The 21999-nt window shown below is 39.4% G+C and overlaps 1 protein-coding gene across 2 annotated transcripts in view; it reads right to left on the reverse strand.

Moving 5' to 3' along the window:
- si:dkeyp-72e1.9 (syntaxin-binding protein 4) overlaps positions 1-21999 on the reverse strand; it is a 178464-nt gene that overhangs the window by 135489 nt on the left and 20976 nt on the right. For both annotated transcript variants that reach the window (XM_047358074.1, XM_047358073.1), the window contains exons 4-8: positions 15401-15470; positions 15204-15278; positions 5475-5554; positions 3666-3786; positions 2468-2609 (exon numbers count right to left, since the gene is read on the reverse strand). In XM_047358074.1, the coding sequence (XP_047214030.1) occupies positions 2468-2609; positions 3666-3786; positions 5475-5554; positions 15204-15278; positions 15401-15470 (488 nt within the window). The remainder of the gene's footprint in view (positions 1-2467; positions 2610-3665; positions 3787-5474; positions 5555-15203; positions 15279-15400; positions 15471-21999) is intronic.

Genomic DNA, 21999 nt, shown 5'->3' on the forward strand with positions numbered 1-21999 from the left:
AATCAGTCTGACAGAGAAGTACCCCCAATCCTTGTGGTTTTTAGTATAACAATGGCCACCAGTAGGCTCTAGATGGACAAACTTTATCAGTGTATTATTTAACTTAGTACACCTACACATAGCCCATTCTAAAATGCCCAAACTCTAACATTCAGTAGTTTAATCAAACCTCCGCAACAACCCCGCACCATTCCAAACCCTTTGTGAAGTGCCTTGAGACGACATGTGTTGTGAATAGGCGCTATATAAATAACACTGCATTGAATTGAATTGAATTGAATTACTTGTAGCCAGACCACTGAGGGGCCTGTTTAACTTTTTGTTTCTTTTGTCAGCACAAAATGTCTGTAGATTGTTGTGGATCTCATTATTAACTGAATGAATAGTTGCTCATTAAGGTGGTTTTAACCTACAAAAATTAGCTCTCAGAAGAAGTCCTTTTTTCTCAGTGTCTGAGCTGAATGAATAAGAGTGTTTGATTGCAGCTGCAGCCTGATTGTATATTCTATCATTAATGCAGTGTTGTTACTGTATGTAAAAATTTGACTTTCTCCTTCTTTTTTTCACTGCTGCTATATTTCTATATAATATAAAGTAGGCTACTTTGGTGACACAGTTGTTGGGAGAAATGCCAGTCCTGACATCAGAGTGCATCAGAATAACAATGCCGGTCAAAACAAAGCACAGATCAAAAGGTATAACTAGCACTGTCATTTCTTGTGAATGCTGACAGAATTTTAGTTTTTTGATTTTTTTTTTTCCCAGTTATTCACAACTGTGGTGAATTACAGAAAGATTGGGCTCACCACAATGGTCAGTGTTAGACACTAAACATCATTTGTCTTGTGCAACTTTTAGCTTCGTTCTTGGCCTCATTGTGCCAGCATTCTTTCCTTCAGTCATGTTTTTTTCTTTCACACTTATATTTATATTTCAGAAATGGAAATTAATTATCATGAGCTACAAACCAGAACATTAATATAACAGAAAAGCTGTAACAATGATGATACAGGTACATCTAAAAGATTTGAATATCAAAATTGTTACATTTTTTTGTCCCTCATTTTAGAAAGTAAAACTCATATATTGTATAAATTCATTAAACATAGAGTGAAATATTTCAAGCCTTTATTTCTTGTAATTTTGATGACAATGGTTTACAGATAATGAAACCCCAAATTTTAATCTCAGAAAATTAGAACATTGTTAAAAAATTAAATATTGGAAAAGTATGGTCACATCCTAATCAGCTAATGAACTCAAAACACCTGCAAGGGTTTGCTGAGCCTCTAAATGATCTTTCAGTCTGGGTCAGTAGGCTACACAACCATGGGGAAGGCTGCTGACTGGACAGATGTCCAGAAGACAGTCATTGAAACAAGGGCCGTAAGCCAGAAAAGGTAATTGCTGAAGAAGCTGGTTGTTCACAGAGTGCTGTATCCAATCAAATTCATAGAAAGTTGACTGGAAGTGTTGTAGGAAATGTTGCACCAGCAACAGGGATAACCACAGCCTTGAGAGGATTGTCAAGTAAAATCAATTCAATAGTATTGGGGAGCTTCACAAGGAGTGGACTGAGGCTGGAGTCAGTGCACTAAGAGCTCCGACGAACAGACAAATTCTATACATGGGCTACAAGTATCTTACCTGGACCAAAAAGAAAAAGAACTGGACTGTTGCTCAAGGGTCCTCTTTTCAGTTGAAAGTAAAGTTTGCATTTTATTTTGAAATCAAGGTCCCAGAGTCTAGAGGAAGAGTTGAGAGGCACAGAATCCATGTAGCTTGAAGTCCAGTGTTACGTTTCCACAGTGATGATTTGGGGTGCCATGTCATCTGCTCACTTCTTGCTTCCTTCTGCTGGTAAGCTTTATGGAGATGCTGATTTCATGTTCCAGTAGGACTTGACACCAGCCCACACTGCCAACGGCACCAAAAGTTGGTTCAATAATCTCATAGAGAATCTATGGAGTTCTGTCAAGAGGAAGATGAGAGACACCCAACCCAACCCAACAATGCAGATGACCTGAAGGCTGTTGTCAAAGCAACCTGGACTTCCAGAACACCTCAGTAGAACGACAGGCTTATCACTTCCATACCACGCTGCATCGATACAGTAATTCATGCAAAAGGAGCCCCAGCCAGGTACTGAGAGCATAGAAAGTAACACACTTTCAGAAGCCTGAAAGTTCAGGTTAAAAAACAATTTTTAGTGATATTATGTAATATTCAAGACAAAGAATTTAGTTGTTTTCTTTATCATTAAGCCATAATCATCAACATTAAAATAAATAAAGGCTTGTGAAATGAACCAATATAATATATAAGTCCCACTTTCTGAAATTAGCGACGATAAATATTGAACTTAATGTTCCAATTTTGAACAAACTTCCAATGTTTTTAGACCTGTATCTGCAGTTCTGAAGATTAGTGGTACTGTGTATTTGTTGCAGTTACTTTCATTTCTTACCCTGTGACAATCACCTCCAGACAGCACCTCCTGGATGAACACAGCAGGGCCATCAGGCCTGTTGGAGCCTCCCCCGATGATGATCCCTAAACTACTGAGTCGTGCTACAGAAATGAGTTGAATCACTCCTTCACCTGGATGACTGAGAACATAGACACATTACTTTGTTTTAGAACAATAAAAATGTTTGGTGTTATGTAGATTTTAAATGTTTGAGAAAATGGACACTCTGGCTTTTATTGATCATTCTATAGGACCCAGAATAAAACAGGGTTAGTGACCACTGAACGAAAAGCTACATGAAATTTAGAATACCAGTTTTCATTATTTACCAGAGGTCATTTCAAACAGGAAAACAAGAGGTCTCTCTCCATTCCAGTGACCAATATGATAATAATAGGTAGCTAGTACAACAAAGTCAACGCCAGTGACTGTCCACTCTCTCTACATGCTCATCCGGGAGGAGTGAATGCTGCAAGTCACTGACTGGATGCTATCTGCTGGGTTTCCTTAGACAGAAAAATATTTTATCCAATTTGAATAAATAACTAACTCTGACTGCACTGTTCAATGGTTAGGATTAATTGGAATGTATGAACCTGACTGTTGTGAAGTGCCTTGAGACAACATGTGTTGTGAATATAAATAAAACTGAATTGAATTAAATAAAACTGAAAAAAACTGAACATATATGACTTAGAATATTGTCAAAAGGTGGAAATATTAAATCATATTGTCTTTCTTACCTTGTCCTCATTATCATGTAGAGATGAGAGAATTTTGTAAAGTTTGTGCTTCAACCACACCTACACTAAGAAGTTACCTGACTCTCTGCAGAAACTATGAAAAATAAAAATGTACCTAACAGAAAGCTCAATAAAAATATGATGTGTTTGACTATGGAAGTTTGAGAATGTTTGGTTTTGTCCACAAAAGCAGGCACTCAAATAAAGCATTTAAGCTCATTCTCATAACATTTCAAAGTAATTAGCCAACTTTTTTCATGACTGCAAAGGAGATCCTTGAGCCTTTTCTATTCAATCACAATCTTTCCAATGCACAAAAGCTGTTAACGGCTGTCTCAAGGACTGAGGCCTCTGTATATGAATAGCGGGCTCTAACGCGATGCCAAATACATTAAATATCTTTGTGGACTTTGTTTGTCCAGAAATGAATCATGAAAATAAATCAGTCTTACCTGAGGGAGCGCATCATGGGCCCACCATTGTAAATGTTCTGGGAGTTTGCAGGGCTCAGCAACAATGGACTCTGAGATCGTGATGAGGAACCAGATGACGTACTGTCCAAGACGCGACCTCCTTTACAATAAGAGAACAAATATGTATGCTTGATAAAAAAAGAAAAAAACAGGGACTTCAGTCAGCGGTTGAAAGCAAAGTTGTATGTTAATGAGTGGTGATGGAATGAAAGTATAGACCACTGCAGTGCCCCTCCACTTAAATGTGCCACCCTGTCCAGGATTTCATAGGCCTGAGTGTCATTAAGCCCAGAATAATACCCAAGATGCTGACCAGTCAAAACATCCTCCACAGTTTTACTTTTCCCCACTTTGGCTGCATCATTTATCCCCTCTCAATCAAAGACAAATTTTTGTGGAGGTTGTACATGCAGAACTTTCACAGATGATTTAAACAAAATGTTTTTGTTTAGCTGCATTATTAGTGCTTACAATTATTCCAACTGCATGTATAAGAACTATAGTTCAATAATATCTTTCAGAATCAGAATCAGAATCAGAAAAGCTTTATTGCCAAGTACGTTTTTGGACATACAAGGAATTTGTTTTGGCGAAGTCACCAACGACGATTACTAAGGAGTCCGGGTTGGTCCGCTCCACACTCAGTATCTGGTCGGCGAGCATGCGCTGTGCGACCTGCACGTTAGCTTGCGGCGGGATGTAAACACCGACCAGGATGAACGAAGCGAACTCACGGGGGGAATAGAAAGGCTTACAGTTTATGATGAAGGATTCCAGGTCTGGAGAACAGTGCTGCTGAATCACTGTCACGTCGTTGCACCAACCACTGTTGAGGTAAAAACAGATTCCTCCACCTTTCGCTTTGCCGGAGAGTTCCGTGTCTCTGTCCGCTCTGTAGAGCTGGAATCCTGCCAGCTGCAGCGCAGAGTCCGGTATTAATCCACACAGCCACGTCTCCGTGAAGCACAAAACTGCCGATGAATAAAAGTTCCTGTTTTTCCCCAACAGCAGTTGTAGTTCCTCCATTTTGTTGGGAAGTGAGCGCACGTTAGAGAGAAATATTCCAGGTAACGGTGTTCGTAGTCAACGCTGGTGAAGACGTACCAGCACCCCAGCCCGTTTCCCTCTCTTCCGGCGTTTCACCGCGTGAACAAAGGTGAGCGCACCTTTGACCAGAATGTCCAAAAATTCCAGAGCAGTAGGTAGAAATGTTGGAAATAACTCCTCTGGTGTAGTAGCCCTGATGTTCATGAGTTCTTCTCTGGTGAGAGAGCTCCGGGTACCATCACAGAAGACCGTTTTAAAGCAAAAAACAAAACAAAACAATGCGCACCAACACGCCGAGGCGACCATCTGCGGCGCCATCTTGACCCTTTCATCTCACTAATGGGCTCTAGATATTTAGAGGTTCACTAGAACTACTCCATAGCCATACAGAAACATTGTAGTTGCTTTTTACACATGGTCCTCATGGCTGCCCCAAGTCAAAGCTGAAGCAAAGAAGCCCTGTTTAGGAAATCTTTACTAGCTGGCTGCTTCTTTCACAGCAGATGTTTTCAACTGAGTAACAGCTATGGGCATTTGTCCAAAGCCATTTTAAGGTCAACTACCTGCAGCAAGCCTTTAGGCATATTCATTTCCCAAATATAGAAGACTTATTGAGAAAGTGGCCCTGTGTTCTGATGAAGGAATATATGCTGAACTCATAGTCTCTGGTTTGTCCTAATGGTGTCTCGCTGCTTTGTATTTTTGCTGAAGATCTGGTGGAGTGCACAATGATCAGCCTACCTTGCTGGATGGGAGAGTTGCGGGTTGATCCTGTGCTACCATTGGAGCCATATTTCTCCAGCAGCTCAGCAAATTCTCTCCTTTATAAATAATAAAATCAAAAACAATATTGTCAAGAACATTGGAGGGAGAAGAGTGTAAGATGGTTAGAAGAACATGAGTATATTTCTTTAGGCACAAGGTATTTGCTAGGGGTGTAGCGAGATCTCATTTGACAGGATCTTGCATGTTTAAAACATCATGATATTGCTCATCAAAGTGAAGTCTGTCTCATGAAGACCAATCTAGTTCATGTCAGGATGTGTTTTTCTTCTGATAAAGAAAGTGTAAACTATTATTATGACCCCAGATATAAAGAACAAGGGACCTTCACCACTTTAAAATCAGTCTTGCTTTTTTGGTACTATGTAGTAAAAGGGACAGGTGGTAGAGCATCAGCCAACATACGAATAATTTGTAAACACTCTGAGAATAATACAGCTGGCTAACTGCTACCTACTAGCAGCGGTAAAGTTAGCATACGCTTTGGAGTTTCACCCTGAACTAAAGGGTAGTTTTGAATCTTTATTTCGAAATGTAAAATACTTATTAATCCTTAACTGAACACAGTTTGAGATCGATTAAACTGTTATTAAAGTTGCTAAAAACATAGAAGGAGCAATATGATTACTTTTTTGGCACAAGTTAAATCTGGAGAGAAATATTTCTTCATGCTTACAGTTTTTCTTTTATCTATAGCTAAAATCTCATTCCATCTCTTCTGCTGAACCAGATACCATAAATTGTCTCAACACGTACAGTACAGACCAAAAGTCTGGACACACCTTCTCATTCAAAGAGTTTTCTTTATTCTCATGACTATGAATATTGTAGCTTCACACTGAAGGCATCAAAACTACGAATTAATACATGTGGAATTATATACTGAACAAAAAAGTGTGAAACAACTGAAAATATGTCTTATATTCTAGGTTCTTCAAAGTAGCCACCTTTTGCTTTGATTACTGCTCCACACACTCTTGGCATTCTGTTGATGAGCTTCAAGAAGTAGTCACCTGAAATGGTTTTCACTTCACAGGTGTGTCCTGTCAGGTTTAATAAGTGGGATTTATAAATGGGGTTGGGATCATCAGTTGTGTTGTGCAGGAGGTGGTTACAGTACACAGCTGATAGTCCTACTGAATAGACTGTTCGCTGCTTTTTTCTTGCCATAATACAAATTCTAAGTAAAGAAAAATGAGTAGCCATCATTACTTTAAGAAATGAAGGTCAGTCAGTCCGAACAATTGGGAAAACTTTGAAAGTGTCCCCAAGTGCAGTCGCAAAAACCATCAAGCGCTACAAAGAAACTGGCTCACATGAGGACTGCCCCAGGAAAGGAAGACCAAGAGTCACCTCTGCTGCAGACGATAAGTTAATCCGAGTCACTAGCCTCAGAAATCACAGGTTAACAGCAGCTCAGATTAGAGAACAGGTCAATGCCACACAGAGTTCTAGCAGCAGACACATCTCTAGAACAACTGTTAAGAGGAGACTGTGTGAATCAGGCCTTTATGGTAAAAAAGCTGCTAGGAAACCACTGCTGAGGACAGGCAACAAGCAGAAGAGACTTGTTTGGGCTAAAGAACACAAGGAATGGACCTTAGACCAGTGGAAATCTGTGCATTGCAGCGGCATGCTATTCCATCCGGTTTGCATTTAGTTGGACCATCAATTATTTTTCAACAGGACAATGACAAACACACCCAAACACACCTCCAGGCGGTGTAAGAGCTATTTGACCAAGAAGGAGAGTGATGGGGTGCTGCGCCAGATGACCTGGCCTCCACAGTCACCGGACCTGAACCCAATCGAGTTGGTTTGGGGTGAGCTGGACCATAGAGTGAAGGCAAAAGGGCCAACAAGTGCTAAGCATCTCTGGGAACTCCTTCAAGACTGTTGGAAAACCATTTCAGGTGACTACCTCTTGAAGCTCATCAACAGAATACCAAGAGTGTGCGGAGCAGTAATCAAAGCCAAAGGTGGCTACTTTGAAGAACCTAGAAAATAAGACATATTTTCAGTTGTTTCACACTTTTTTGTTCAGTATATAATTCCACATGTTAATTCATAGTTTTGATGCCTTCAGTGTGAAGCTACAATATTCATAGTCATGAAAATAAAGACAACTCTTTGAATGAGAAGGTGTGTTCAAACTTTTGGTCTGTACTGTAGGTATCGCTTCACCACTAATATTTGGTGCTTACCATTAACATAAAGATGCAAAACCTATTTGCTTTTCAAACTGCTGGATTGTCACCAGGTTTTAAGTTGAACTTTAAAATGCAAAGAGTAGAAACAGGAACAAGAGACAAAACATGTTTGAATAGGCAAAGTACTGAAAACATTTTACTCAAACAAACTGTTCATCAGTTGATCAAAAGTTTAAGACCATAGCATAAAAAACTGAACTAAATGAGTTGTCAATTTAGATAGGCTTAGTGCCTTCAAACCTCTGATAAAGTGGTGAGAGAGGCCTTGCCTGTGCAGCTCAACAATTAAAAAATAACACGAAAGCCAGATTTATGGATAGAGTTTGACTTTTTAAGGCAACAGCTGAAAAACACAGTTTGAGTTTAAATACAGTTTTAAACAATTTTCCAACTCACCATTTGGTTATGATTCACCAGCACAAAATTAAACAATTTGTATTTTCCCTGTTTTTAAGATTTTACTTAAAAGGGGAGTATGGTAACTTTTACTATCTTGTGTCCTGCTCTGAAATGTTCATAATATAAACACTTGTATTTTATTATATGTATTTCTTAGGAAGCATTTAATGCTCCAAGTTTCATTTTCATTAATACAATGTTATGGAGCCCAGTCACTCTCAGCGAGTAAAATAAAAAAAACAAAGCTGGTGGAAATCCATGCTAACGCTTTACTAAACTGTGTGCTCAGTTTTGCAATCTTTGTGCACGGATAACAAGACTGTGCTCTCAGTTTCCGTAATCTGTCTGCACGGTTTGGTAAACTATGTGCTCCGTTTTGCGATCCGTGCGCCCAGAATACTCAGTGACGTCTGTTGAGAGATTGGATGCATGGCCCACACCTGTGAGGTAAGTTCAGTGGATCTGTTGTCATATATGTACTTAAAGCACTGACATGCTTTTAATCAGCACACTTTACAGTTTGTAATATGACTATTTCTGTTACAATGAGGTATCTTAACTGTGTTTTAATGGATTCTGAGCCTACTCCTTTGGAGTTTCACCAGGATGGAGATGTTAATCTGCTTCTGAATGATTTTAACACTGTTTGTAGTAATATTTTGGAGCAGTGACAGAGCGATGTCTGAATGATTACACATGACGCTTAGACACACTAGGGCCACCATGCCAAGAAAAGGTGGAAGAAGGACAGGCTCCACATTTATTTAGCGATTCTGAGAAACTCTTTGCCAAGTATCAGGCTGCTGTTAAAAGTGCTAAAACTCTGTTTGTTTCTAGGTTTGTGTCTGATAACAGCAACATGCCTCCAGTTCTATTTACCCCACTGATGTCTCTCCTAAGTTCTTATGATTTATCTTAACAATTTCCTTTGGTTATACTTTGTCAATGATTTTTAAAGCTTTTTGTGATAAAGTGTGTGCTGTCAGGTCCTTGCTGACTTATCCCACCCCTGATCCTGCCATACCCTCTGTCTCTTCAGCGTGTTGAGACCAGTTTTTGTTTGTCCACCTCCCAGCTGTCAGATATAGTTAGAAAGCTGTAGCATTTATTTTGTCTAGGCGACAGTATTCCTCTGAGACTACTGTGCTGTGGTCCAACCTCGCCTTATGAAGAACAACTTAGATCCCAATGTGCAATTAAACTTTGGCCTATTTCTAAGTTGCCCTTTCTTTCTAAAATTTCAGAGTAGGTGGTATATTTCAAACTTCAGAAGCATCTACACCTTCATGGGATTACAGAAAAAATTTCAGTCTGGTTTAATCATCATGTCACAGCACAGAAACAGCAACCCTTTAGAGCTTTTAATGGTCTGCTTTTAACTGCAGAGATTCTGCTGTCTTAACCATAGGTAGCCAATTGTATGGTAGCCCAACTTCTCTCAGTCTGCCCCAGGGCAGCTGTGGCTACAGTGTAGCTACCACTGTCTGTATGTGAATGGGTGATGACTGATTGTGGTGTAAAGCGCTTCAGAGTCCTCTGACTTGATAAAGCACTATACAAGTGCAGGCCATTTACCATTTTCCATTTAATCTTGCTTGATCTGACTGCTGCTTTTGACACAATGAACCATGATGTTTTATTATCACGTCTGGACCAGTCTGTCGTTGTTAAGGGCATCTTAATTGGTTTCGTTCCTACTTGTCTGGCAGAAGTTTTTCTGTCCAGTTGGCTCAGTCTTTCTCTTCTTAGGCCCCTTTGAATTGTAGGGTACCTCAAGGCTCCATCTTAGGACCTATTCTTTTCTCACTGTATATGCTTCCTTTGGCGTCGATTTTTAGGAAATACAGTATGTCTGTCCATTGTTTTGCAGATGATTTGCAAATTTATCTCCCGTTGAGAGCAACAGGAAGCCAATTAGTACAGAATCTGGTAAAATTTACATAAAAACTTGGAATGGAGATAAACTTCTTACATTTTAATAAAATAAAACTGCAGTGATTGTTTTTTGGAAAACGGCCTTGTATTCAAGATGCAGCAGTGCTATTAGTAATTTGAGTTCCTTTAGTTGTACTGCTGTCCGGAATCTTGGAGTGTTTTTTGATAACATTTTTAAACTTCATAAACAGGTCAGTGCAGTAGTTCAGTCTAGCCTTTATCAATCAAAATTTACCTACATGCTTTTATTACCTCTAGACTGGACTACTGCAACTCTCTTTCTGCTGTGTTGGACAACTGTTTTCTATGCCACCTGCAGCTGGTCAGATTTTATGTTTGGTTTTTAAATGTTTAAACAGTCTGACACCTCCTTATTTAACTTAGCATTTACACAAGCATGTTCCTGGAAGAAGTTTGAGATAAGCTCTGCTGTTGCTTTTAGATGTCCCCAGGACTCCACTTCTGACTGGAAAAGACAGCCTTTTCTGCTGTTGCTCCCAAACTCTGGAACGATCTTCCTCTCTGTGTAATAATGGCTAATACCTTGAATGATTTTAAGTCCCTTTTAAAACCCATCTTTTTAAGTTGGCTTTTAATTCCAGATGAGCCAGAAAATCATGCTGTTTTTAATAATTAATATTTAATTTTTGTTTGCTAACTGTTTTAGCTGTTTTAAATTTGTTTTATTGTCGATGTTTGTGTCTTATCGGTCTTTTTTTATGTTTTTTTTATTATTATTTTTGGACATGTACAGCACTTTGGTCACTATTGATGTGTAAAGTGTTCTATAAGTAAAAACTTATTGATTGATTGATTTTGTCTTTTGTGTGTATGCTCTGTTCTCTCAAGCCCCCAGTCGGTAGTGGCAGGTGGCCGTTTGCACTGAGTCAGGTTCAAGTTCTGCTGGTCATTTTCTTTGCCTTTTTTGCCAGTAGTAACATCCGGTTGTTAATGACTCGTGTGATTCGAAAAATATTTTTCCATTGCAGTTTTGTGATATACACTAATTTCGATATGGCCACAAAACCACCTCTTCCTAGCACAAAAACGTTTTATCGAAAAACAGGATTTTTTCAAACTTTGTGTGTTTTCATTAAGCAAATTTATTTTCGTAATTACAATAGTGTGATCACTTTTGCCATCATCTGCTGGAGTGGCAGCATCAGAGCCAGGAAGAGCTCAAAAATGCTAATGAAGGAGGATTCTTCATAAAATGAAGAACATTATGGAGAACCCTAAGCATCCTCTTCTTCAGTCAGAGGCTTCTTCAGATCTACTGTAAAACAGACCTCTATAGGAGATCCTTCCTGCCCACAGCCATCAGCATCTACAACTCTTGACTACAACAACATTTAATTTCCCTTTGGGCTTAATAAAGTATTTTTTAATTGAATTATTCTGTTGGATTGAATTGAATTTTCTTTTCTTCTGTTTTTGCTTTTGCCACAAGTAAACATATGTTAATATCAAAGATAATCTGAGTAAACACAAAAAGTAGTTTTCCAATTATTTCATTTATAATGGAAAAATATATATATGTATATATATATATATCCAAACCAACCTGGCCATATGTGCATATGTGCAAGTAATCAATCTCCTTGATTAATAAGAATAATAGTAACAGCTGAATATTCATTATCAACATTTATGGTTCAATTTCACAAGCCATACCAAGGTCTAATTACTGTCTAACATGTGGAATCAAGAAACTACTTAAAAAGAGCCTGTCTGACAACATGAAGTAGGCTGAAAGATGTCCAGAAGCAACACATCATGCCCCAATCTAAAGGAATTCAAAAACATGTGGGCAACAAAGTAATTGAGATTTATCAGTCTGAAAAGAGTTACAAAGTCATTTTTAAGGCTTTGGGACTCCAGACAACCACAGTGACAACAATTATTCACAAATGGAAAAAAACGTGGAACTGTGAAGAACATTCCCAGGAGTAGCTGACCTACTAAATTTTCTCCCCTGAGATGTAAAAAACTCATCTCCAGTTATGACAAACACTTGATGTAAACTGTGGCTGACAATGGTGGCCATTGTCAGCCACAAGTTGTTAGGCTTAAGAGGTACTTACTTTTTCACATAGCACCAGGTCTGTTTGAATGCCTTTTCCTTTAACAACTAAAAAGGCACCATAAAAAGGAGCTCTTTGGAGTACCCTGAATTTGACTGGTCATTTGATACCAACAACATCTAAATGCAAAAAAATGGGAATCATTTTCCATGTTAATAACAGAGATTGTTTTCTCTTAGTCTTATCAAGCCTTTAGTTTATTTTTTAATGTGCACAATCGATCTTTATAAACATTTGTTGGAAATATATGTTAGACTATAGTAGTTAGTCTTCATGAAAACACAGCAGGTCCCCCGTTCTTTGTCTCTGTTTCTCTTAATATAAAAATAGTTGAATGTCATGCTTAGTTAAACCAGGGGTGTTCCTGCTGTTAGGTTTTCTTCACGGTGACGTCTATTGCTCAAAATAAAGCTTTATCAATCACGAAAACATTTGTTTTTGTTTGCTAATTTGCCAAAAGGCCCAAAAGTTGAAGCCAACAATAAAACATACAATTCTGAATTGCAGTTGTGGCCAAAATAAAGTAGTAGAAACAAAATGTGTGTTTTCACTGCATTCATGATGATCTGTGAATGAACGGCAAGAACTGTGGACCACTAACCTAATGTAATATATAAACTTCTCAACAATGCAACAGAATTAGTTAGGATCTGAGCATGAATGATACTTAATGTTTTAATTGTTTTATAGATTCAGAGTCTGGGGTTAACTCATCTGCCATGCAGGACTAAGATTACCATAGCTCAGCTTGACCTTCACAGGAAGGCAGAGCTTTATGTCAGACAGAGGGCAGTTCCAAAACCCAGAGTACTTTTTTGTGTGCATAATGGCTATGAAATGCTAGATTAGAAGAATGGCTCAACTATGAGGAAGGTTACAGATGTACATGTATACATAACCCTCAGAAAAGATATTTTCATGCAACAGTTTTTTATATGTTTCAAGTTTGGTCAAATCCCTCAGTTACGTGCCTGTACCTGAATCTCCTCAGTTCACTAAACCTATTGTCATTTCCAACCAGACTTCTATTTGTGCTACTTTTCTTTAAGCCGATTGTCCTGATCTTCTTCACGCCACCTGATCCTTTTGTTTTTCCTCCAAGTCCACTGCAGCCTATATGCCCTAAGAGCAATGGTCTTGCACTGTTCTAAATGGTCTAGTATTGTGGAAATGGACGTTTTTATGAGTCTAGTATAGGCATAAAGGGAACAATAAGGAGATGGAGGTAAGGCCAGAATGACGACATAATCCCCATCCTCCTACTTGCGGTCTGCTCGCTTTCTCTCCTCCCTCTGTGCTCCGCGTGGCAGGGTAGTTAAAGCACAGAACACAGATTAACACACAAGGCTCATCTCGTCAGGAGCACTGCCCTAGGTTAAGCCCTCCCCCTGTAATTCTTCTACATGTAAGACAAAGCCGGAGTGTAAGTCTACCTCACTGCTTTGTGGAAATTTATAGGAAAATTCACCAGTTTAAAACTACCACTTGGTTCCATATCCTAATTGCTCTAAATTTACAGTATATTCTGCTGGATTTCTACTGACTTTAAATTATCTGACCTTTATCCTCTCTACCAAGCCAGGGCGTAGATCCCACCTACTTCCATTAAAGAAATACAAGCAGCAACTATCCGGGCAGATATGTTAATGTGTGCAACAACTTTTTTGAAAACGTGAATCTCCCAGCCACCCTTTGTAACACACAGTTTAGGATCACATTGCGTGCAGTGGATTTGAAGGAAGGTCGACGCCTGTGATGCTGACAGCTGGTGCTGACCTTGTTTTTACCCAAACTGGTTGCAGTCAGATTAGAAAGCCGGTTCTCCACTAATACTACACTCCTCCTTACTCACTAATGCTAGGACTGCACTATGACTGTGGTTCAGGTGTAACATGCTGTATTCTCATTCTTAGTCGATGCGTTTACATTCTATTAGACAGGCACCACTGTAGTAAACAGCAAGGTGAAAGCTGCCCATTTTATCAGACACTATTTCATTCAGACAAGAGCAGTACCCTGACCTGAACTCCAGTGGAAATAGCTGTGACTTCAAATGCTCAGCAAGAAGAAGTATTGGAACAGACTAGAGTTAAAGTTCTGGGTTTGTTAACAAATATTCATAAATTACTTTAGAGTCGACTGTAAAATCTCTGAATTGTATTAGTTAACCTGTAAAACAAATCTGCCTCCAAGAGCCTTCAGTTTGGAGAGTTTCATAGAGTTGTAACTGGTCAATCAGTTTGAGGACATAGGATGTTATGTTACATGTATGCACACCAAGACACCACAATCCTATGAACACAGTGAAACACCTTAATCATTGGAAATCTTCGCTCGCATTCAGATGATGACATGAATTTACTAAAAACTGTTTTAATAGTTATCTTGTTATGCTGCAATCACAAACTAAGTATGTTTTTCTAAGATATTTAGGATAGACCAAAACAAAGAAGTGCATGACTGTGAGGTGGAAGGATAATGATACATGGTTTTTAAAATATACGTATCACTTTACTCTCATACTCCTAAATAAAACTGATGGCAACCAATTGCCAATTACCAAAAGACAGGGCCATTCTAAAACAGGTTTTCTTCCAGGATTGTCCTGGATATAGCTCTACCCATCCTCCTATCAAATCTGAAATGCCTCCCTCACCCTGCTGAAGAAAAGCATCCCCATAGCATGACGCTGCCACCACCATCACAATAAGGATGGTCTGTTCAGAATGATGTACAGTGTTAGTTTTCTGCCAGACAGTGTTTTTATGTAGACCAAAACAACAAAGTCTTATGCGGCAGTAGGTCACAATGCTGTTTGTTCTCTAATGTTCTTTAACAAACCTCTGAGGCCAGAAACAAGACATCTGCAGTTAGACTCAGCTTCAAATACACACAGCTGGACTCTGGTAACTCAAAGCAGCTGGTGGCACCACAATTACTTACTTTTCATTCCACAAACAGTACAGGGATATGCCAGATTTAGATGTAGCTCATGGAAAACACATGTATTCACAGGTAGCTAAATCAACAGTATTTCACATTATGGTTTGTCTGCTTACTTTGCTTCTTCATCTCTGGCTATAAGAAGGCGCATGTGATTTGTTGCAGAGGCTGCTCTTAAGATATCCACAGCTCTGTGAGACAGACAGACAGGCAGACAGACAGACATAAAAACATAATGCCAATGTTTGAATACCAACACAGAATAAATATTAGGAGTCTACAGCCAAGTAAAGAAGGAACTTAAAAGGGTTACCTTTCACTTGTGACTCCGACTAGAGTGTCCCCGTTTACTTCCAGGATCTGGTCCCCTGGCAACAGATTTCCTGTAAAATGTTAAAGATGGGTCAGTTGACAGCCCTTCTGTAGTCAGTACTGGTTTAATCAGAGGGATGATGATGTAAAAATGTGTGATCAGGTAAACACAAGTGCTTTATTATGTCGGCCTTAAAGAATGCCAGAAAGTATTCAGCTTTATGAAAACAAGCCAACATTTTAAGTCCTTTCACATGTAGTTCAATGCTCCTGGGGTGGGACAACATACTGGATCGCAATCATTACAATATTAACCTGTCTTCAGGCATGTCAGTAATACACTGCTGTGAAAAATGTTTGCCCTCTTGCAGATTTCTTGCTTTTGCTTTTTGTCAAACTTAAATGTTTCAGATCATCAGACTAATTTTAATACTAGATTATGATAACCTGGGCAAAGCGAAAGCAGTTTTAAAAGGATAAAATAATTCATTAGGGGGAAAAGTTATCCAAACCAACCTGTCCCTCAGGGAACAAGTAATTGCTCCTTAAACCTAATAACTGGCTGTGCCACCCTTAGCAGCAACAACTGACATCAAAAGTTTGGGCTAACTGTCAATGAGTCTTTAACATCACCCACTCTCCTTTATAAAAATGTTTTACTTAAGCCAAGTTGGAGGGTTTTTGAGAGTGTTTAAGGTCACACTACACTAGCTGAATTGGATTTAAGTCCAGATTTTGGCAAGGTCCCTCCTAAATTTCAGTTTGTTTTTTGAGTCATTCAGAAGGGGTCTTGCTACTGTGCTTTGGCTCATTGTCTTTCTGCAGAACAGGAAGCATGACTTGGGTTATGGTAATCATGGATGGACATTCTGCTGCAGGATTTTCTGCTAGAGCAAAAATCCTGATTCTATCAACAACAGCAAGTTGTCCAGGTTTTGAGGAAGCAAAGCAGCCCCAGACCATCACTCTACTTACTTTTTCCCAGAGGGTCAGCTTGGTTTGGACCTAGACTCACAGCTTATTTAGAGTGGCGAGAAGAGGGAGAAAAACAGGATTTCACCGCAACAAATATCATCATAACAATATTTAGCAATAATATCAAAATTACATATTTGCCTAATATAGTTGCTTGCTACATACGGCAGAAACCACTGCATCCACTGCATAAAAAGACGCCTAACTTTCTTTACCTCACTCCCTAACATTAAATCAGACCAAAGACTTCTTCCTGTTTTATGGCAGTTAGGACCAACATTATTTCTGTTTCCTACATGCCAGAACAATGAGACAAACAATTTTTTTTCGGTTGACATACAACTAAGATTACTATTGCTTTAAAAAAATTTATGTAGCTGATGATGAGGTTATGGCTTTGTAAGCATCTGATAGGTTAATTTACATATTTTTACTTAAATTGAGGCACAACTGTTTATTTTAAGGCAACACTTCAAACAAACTGCTTACTTGTGTGACATCATGGAAGTCAAATGAAGATATCAGGAATAGAACTGTGGACCTGCAGAAGTCTGGTTCAGATCCCTGAAGGTTTCAGGTTTATCTGTTCCAACAATTATATGTAAGTGTTGGACCACTTGTTTGCTGAGTATTGGATTATCTGCACGTTGTTGGACGTCACTGTGCCCCTCCAATGGCATCGGCCATTTTGTACCCAGGACAGCCCGCTCCTACATATCCCATCGAGCATTGCGACTGATATGACTGGGCGTCCCCAGTCTGACGTCACAGGATGCTATATAGGAGGCGCTCATGTTTGAAAAGAGGCCTTCTGCTAGAAATTGATCTGGTGATTGAAGCGCACCACTTTAAGAGAAGAACTCTGTGAAGAGTTTCATTCATTCTCTCTCGTTGGACAACGAACTATTCATAACTGAAGTCTGTGGAATAAGAAGGCCGCAGGTTTCACTTTTGCCGATCGAAGACGTGAGTTAACACGTAACTGGAGACACGGAGTTTCGGAGAGACGAACCGCTACCGTGTTTCATTTTCAAGTCGACTTTGATGGTCAGATCATATTTTTCCTTTTTGTCAAGAAGACCGAAGGACAAAGACTGACCGTTCCCCTGAAGTTAATTGTGGACGCACAATTACCTCAACCCCACGCTTCCTCGCTCAGGAAGAAGACGACACAAGTAAAACCCATTTCTCTTTTTTTATTTCTTTATCAGAAGGCCTGGGCAGGGTCAGAGGTTGTAGAAGCGATCAGAATCGCTGGTTAGGATCTCATGTGTTCTGAATAATATGTGCATGTAACCTTGCTTGTTGAAACTTTGATGTGTTATGTAATATCGGGATCCGCCGTGTCCCCAGAGCTGTTTGTGTTTACTATCTGAACGCAGGTGCGTTGCAAAACTGGACTGTTAAAACGACCTCATGGTAAAATTCTCCATTTTACCTTTGTCTTCAATCTCTCTGTGCTAACTTGCCGCCAAAAGTTATCAATCCTTTGTGGTCAGGAGAAAAGGGGGAAGTTTTATGATCAGACACTCTAAGCTGCACTCCAACCCCCCACCAGTCATCACCACACCCCCCTTTCATATCCTCTCCCTTCATCTGTTGTGCCATAAACTGCTGGTTGACTCAATACATACCCGCTGCCATTTGTTGATTTTGCTTATTTAGATGTGTTACCCCTGTGTTTGTAGAATTTTGCATGTTGAGTAGGTGGAAATTAATAAATATTCACATAGATAAAGAGAGAGCGTTTGGTGTTTCATTGTGTGCAAAAAGTGATGTGTCAGTCAAAATAAGGTTCAAGTTCCACACGTTTCGGCAGAAACGGTCGATTAAACAGTGACATCTCCGGCAATAGTTATTAATTATTACGGAGTATTTAATGGTTGTAATTGTCAGAGGCGTTGAGCCACAATTACACCACCAGAAACCTCTCTGGTCTCGATTTGTAAATGAGGATTTATGGTTAAGAAATTGATTTTATCAGATTATGATTTGTAATTATAATTATTGATCAAGATTATTCAATCAATAATCATACTCCCAACATAAGTATGAATGGGTTCTGATGTGAAATGTGTGAATCAACCGTAGAACAAAAGCTAATGACCATCTGAAGATGCTGCTGAAGATGGTAGGAGAAAGTCATTATCCACAGTGAAACCCATCATTTACCAACATGAGCTGAAAGACCACTCAGAAAGGAAGAAGCCAGTACTCTAAAAGCAACATAAAAAGCCAGAATATGGGTTGCAAATGCACTCAGGGACAGAGACCTTAGTTTGTTTTTTTAAACATGTCCTGATGTCTGATTGAACTAAAATAAAACTGCAATGAGTCTTGTGATGCCAGGAGGAAAAAGGGGGAAATCAGTAAGCATGAGAACACCATCCTACCTGTGAAGTATGGGGGTGTCAGCATCATAATTTGTGGATATTTAGCTGCAGGAGGGACTGGTGCACTTCACAAAACAGATGGTATAAGGAGGAAAGAACATTAAGTGAGAATATTTAAGCAACATCTCAAGACTTCAGCTAGGAAGTTAAAGCTTGGACACAAATGTGTCTTCCAAATGATCCTGATTTCAGTTCCATGGAAAATATGGGGGCAGATCTCAAAAGGTGTGTGTGAGCAAGGAGGCCTACAAGCCTGATCCAGCTTAACTGGTTCTGCCAGCAAACTATCGATACAAGCCGATAGAAGCCTGTGAAAAAAACACCCAAGTTAGAAAGTTTAAATGGCAATTCTCCCAAATACTGAGGAGATATATCTACGCTTCTGAATTTGAATAAACCTATGTAGAAAAATATAAAAAAACTGGGTAATACTAACTGAACTAAACTAGGAAACATTTAGTCTGATATAATATCAAAGAGAGGGGAAAAAAAAGGTTATGAGTGTTTTTAGATACTTTAAATAAATATCTGGTTTCAACAGAATATTTCTAATGATTTACTGACAAAGCCACTGAAATACAAAGTTCTTCCAAACAGATCAGTCAATAGAGAAAATCCTCATCAGGAACTTAAGCTCCACATTCTACATATTATAAAGCTGTATAATCTTTTACACGAGTATAAACCCTCTCTGACTTTCACCATTTCTGGCCGGTGTAGACAACAAAAGTCATCTTAGCTTCCTGCAACCTTGCAAGATTGACAGAGTAATGGTACAGTTAAGCCCAACATTATTTATATTCCTGGCAGATTTAGGTTTAACTCAGGGATGTCCAAACGGTGGCTCGTGGGCCATTTGCAGCCGTTGCTGATTTTGTGTGTGTTATGATTTTGCACTGGTTGTCTGAATCATCTCTGTCTGCCTCCTCTGTGCTGCAGCTTTTAGGAGGATTGGTTTCACCTGCTCCTTCCCAGCCAGCTCCCAAATTACTAATCTGCTCCACCTGTGCTCCTGCCTTTATATACAGCTCTCTGACAGACTACCAGTGCCAGATTATCGAAAGCCTTGTGTGAGTAAATGTCCAGTGTTCCTTCCTTGCCTGTCTGCCTGATTCTGATCTCATTTTTGCCCCCTGGATTTCTCTGCTCTGCTACGTCGGATATTCTCTTGGCTTCTGATTTCTGGACATCGACCTTGCTTCTGCCTCCTGACTACCGCCCTCTACCTAATCCCTGGATCCGTCTGCCTGAATCTGCCTTGCTTCTGTGCCGTGATCAACAATTCAAGCTTCTTCCTTGGATCCTGTCGCCTGATTATGTCCCCCCGGCTACGACCTTGTTTCTGTCTCTTGACCACAGCATTCCGTAGTTTCACTGGGTTTGCAAACCTGATACACCTTGTGACGCAAACCTACTGTCACCAGACAACCACACTGAGGAGCTGAAATTCAGTTTCCTGAGTCTCCCACGGATTCTGAACAGAGGTTCCTGTGCCTACCGCTGGTGGTTTCCTGCCGAACGCCTTCCAGAGATCTCAATAAACCTTTTGAATGTTATCAATTGTGTCTGGCTGAAATTTCGGGTCCTTTTGAACTACCTGTTACTGTGTGGGCCCCAACCACAATTGAACAATTATAAAAATTTTGCATCCTAGCACAAGCGGGCAGATGGACATGTTTTTTTTTTTTTTTTTTTACATTTTTATAGTGAGAGTGTAATGACAAATTAAACTTCCTCAACTTTTTGGAGCTAGTATATGTATGGTGATTTGGCCACATACCAGATGATTTAACATTTCCATAGTTATTTTTCTTAATTTTATTTATTTAGTTGAGTGTTATTCATTCACAGTGTGTAGTAAGAGGGCTGATATGAGTCCTTTTGATTTGGATTTATGCACTTTATTGATTAAATCTACCATGGAACTTTACTCAGTGCATATTGTTTTTCTGATTTCTTTATTGAATTAATCTCTTGCTTGCAGATATCTTAAAATTCCATTTACTGTCAAATGATATCTGCATGAGATGTTTTTCAATTTTGCATTTTTTATTCTACTGTAGATAACATTTCTAAGTTAGGTCTAAATAATTTTAGAATTGTAATGTTAATGTCCTTCATCTCTGACCAGATTTTGAATTCACTCCGGACTTATTTAGATTCCTTTCCATTTAGCCTCATAGTTTGGTTTAGATGACAAGTAGCTGTGATGTCAAAGAATAATCATCTAGTTTTGGCAGAGCCGTTCCTCCCTTTTATTTTTGTCAACTGAAGACATTTGTATTTACAAAGAAGCCCCTCAAAAGTTATGGTGCAACCAAATACCTTCAGAAGTCGCTTTATTTTGAAACGAAGTCCACCTGTGTGCAATTTAATGTCACATGATCTGTCAGTATAAACACACCTTTTCTGAAAGGCCCCAGAGGCAAAAACACCACTAAGCAAGAGGCATCACACCATGAAGACCAAGAGCTGTCAGGGACAAGTGGTTGAGAAGTACAAGTCAGGGTGGTGTTATGAAAAAAGACCTTAATCTTTGCTGTTCCTATTAAATCCATCATCTTCAAATAGAAAGCACATGGTACCACAACAAACCTGCCAAGAGTCGTCCACCAAAACTCACAGATTGGGCAAGGAGACCATCCATAGGACCACAATAAGCAGTACACTCCACAGAGCTATGCTTTATGGAAGAGTGGCCAGTAAAAAGTCATCACTTAGTGTTAAAAATAAGAAAACACGTTTTGAGTTTGCCAAAAGGCACACAGGCGACTTTCCAAATGTATGCGGGAAGGTGCTCTAGTCAGATGAAACTAAAATGTAATTTTTTTGCCACCAAGGAAAACGTTATGTCTGGTACAAAACCAACACATCCTATCACCCCAAGAACACCATCCCCACAGTGAAACATGGAGGTGCCAGCATCATGCTGTGGGGATGTCTTTCATCAGCAGTTACTGGGAAACTGGTCCAAGTTGAGGGATAGATGGATGGTGTTAAATACATGGATATTCTTGAGCAAAACCTGTGTCAGCCTGCCTGTGATCTGAGACTGGGACAGAGGTTGACTTTCCAGGAGTACAATGACACTTTGGCTTTGGTACCCTCCAGCATACTCCTAAAGCAACACTCGAGTGGTTTAAGGTGAAACATTTAAATTTGTTGGAATGGCCTACTCAAAGTCCAGTCCTCAATCAAATAAAAAATGTGGCGGGGGGGTAACTTTGGGGTT

This window comes from Girardinichthys multiradiatus, chromosome Y (assembly GCF_021462225.1).
Source record: "Girardinichthys multiradiatus isolate DD_20200921_A chromosome Y, DD_fGirMul_XY1, whole genome shotgun sequence".
NCBI classification, from domain to species: domain Eukaryota; kingdom Metazoa; phylum Chordata; class Actinopteri; order Cyprinodontiformes; family Goodeidae; genus Girardinichthys; species Girardinichthys multiradiatus.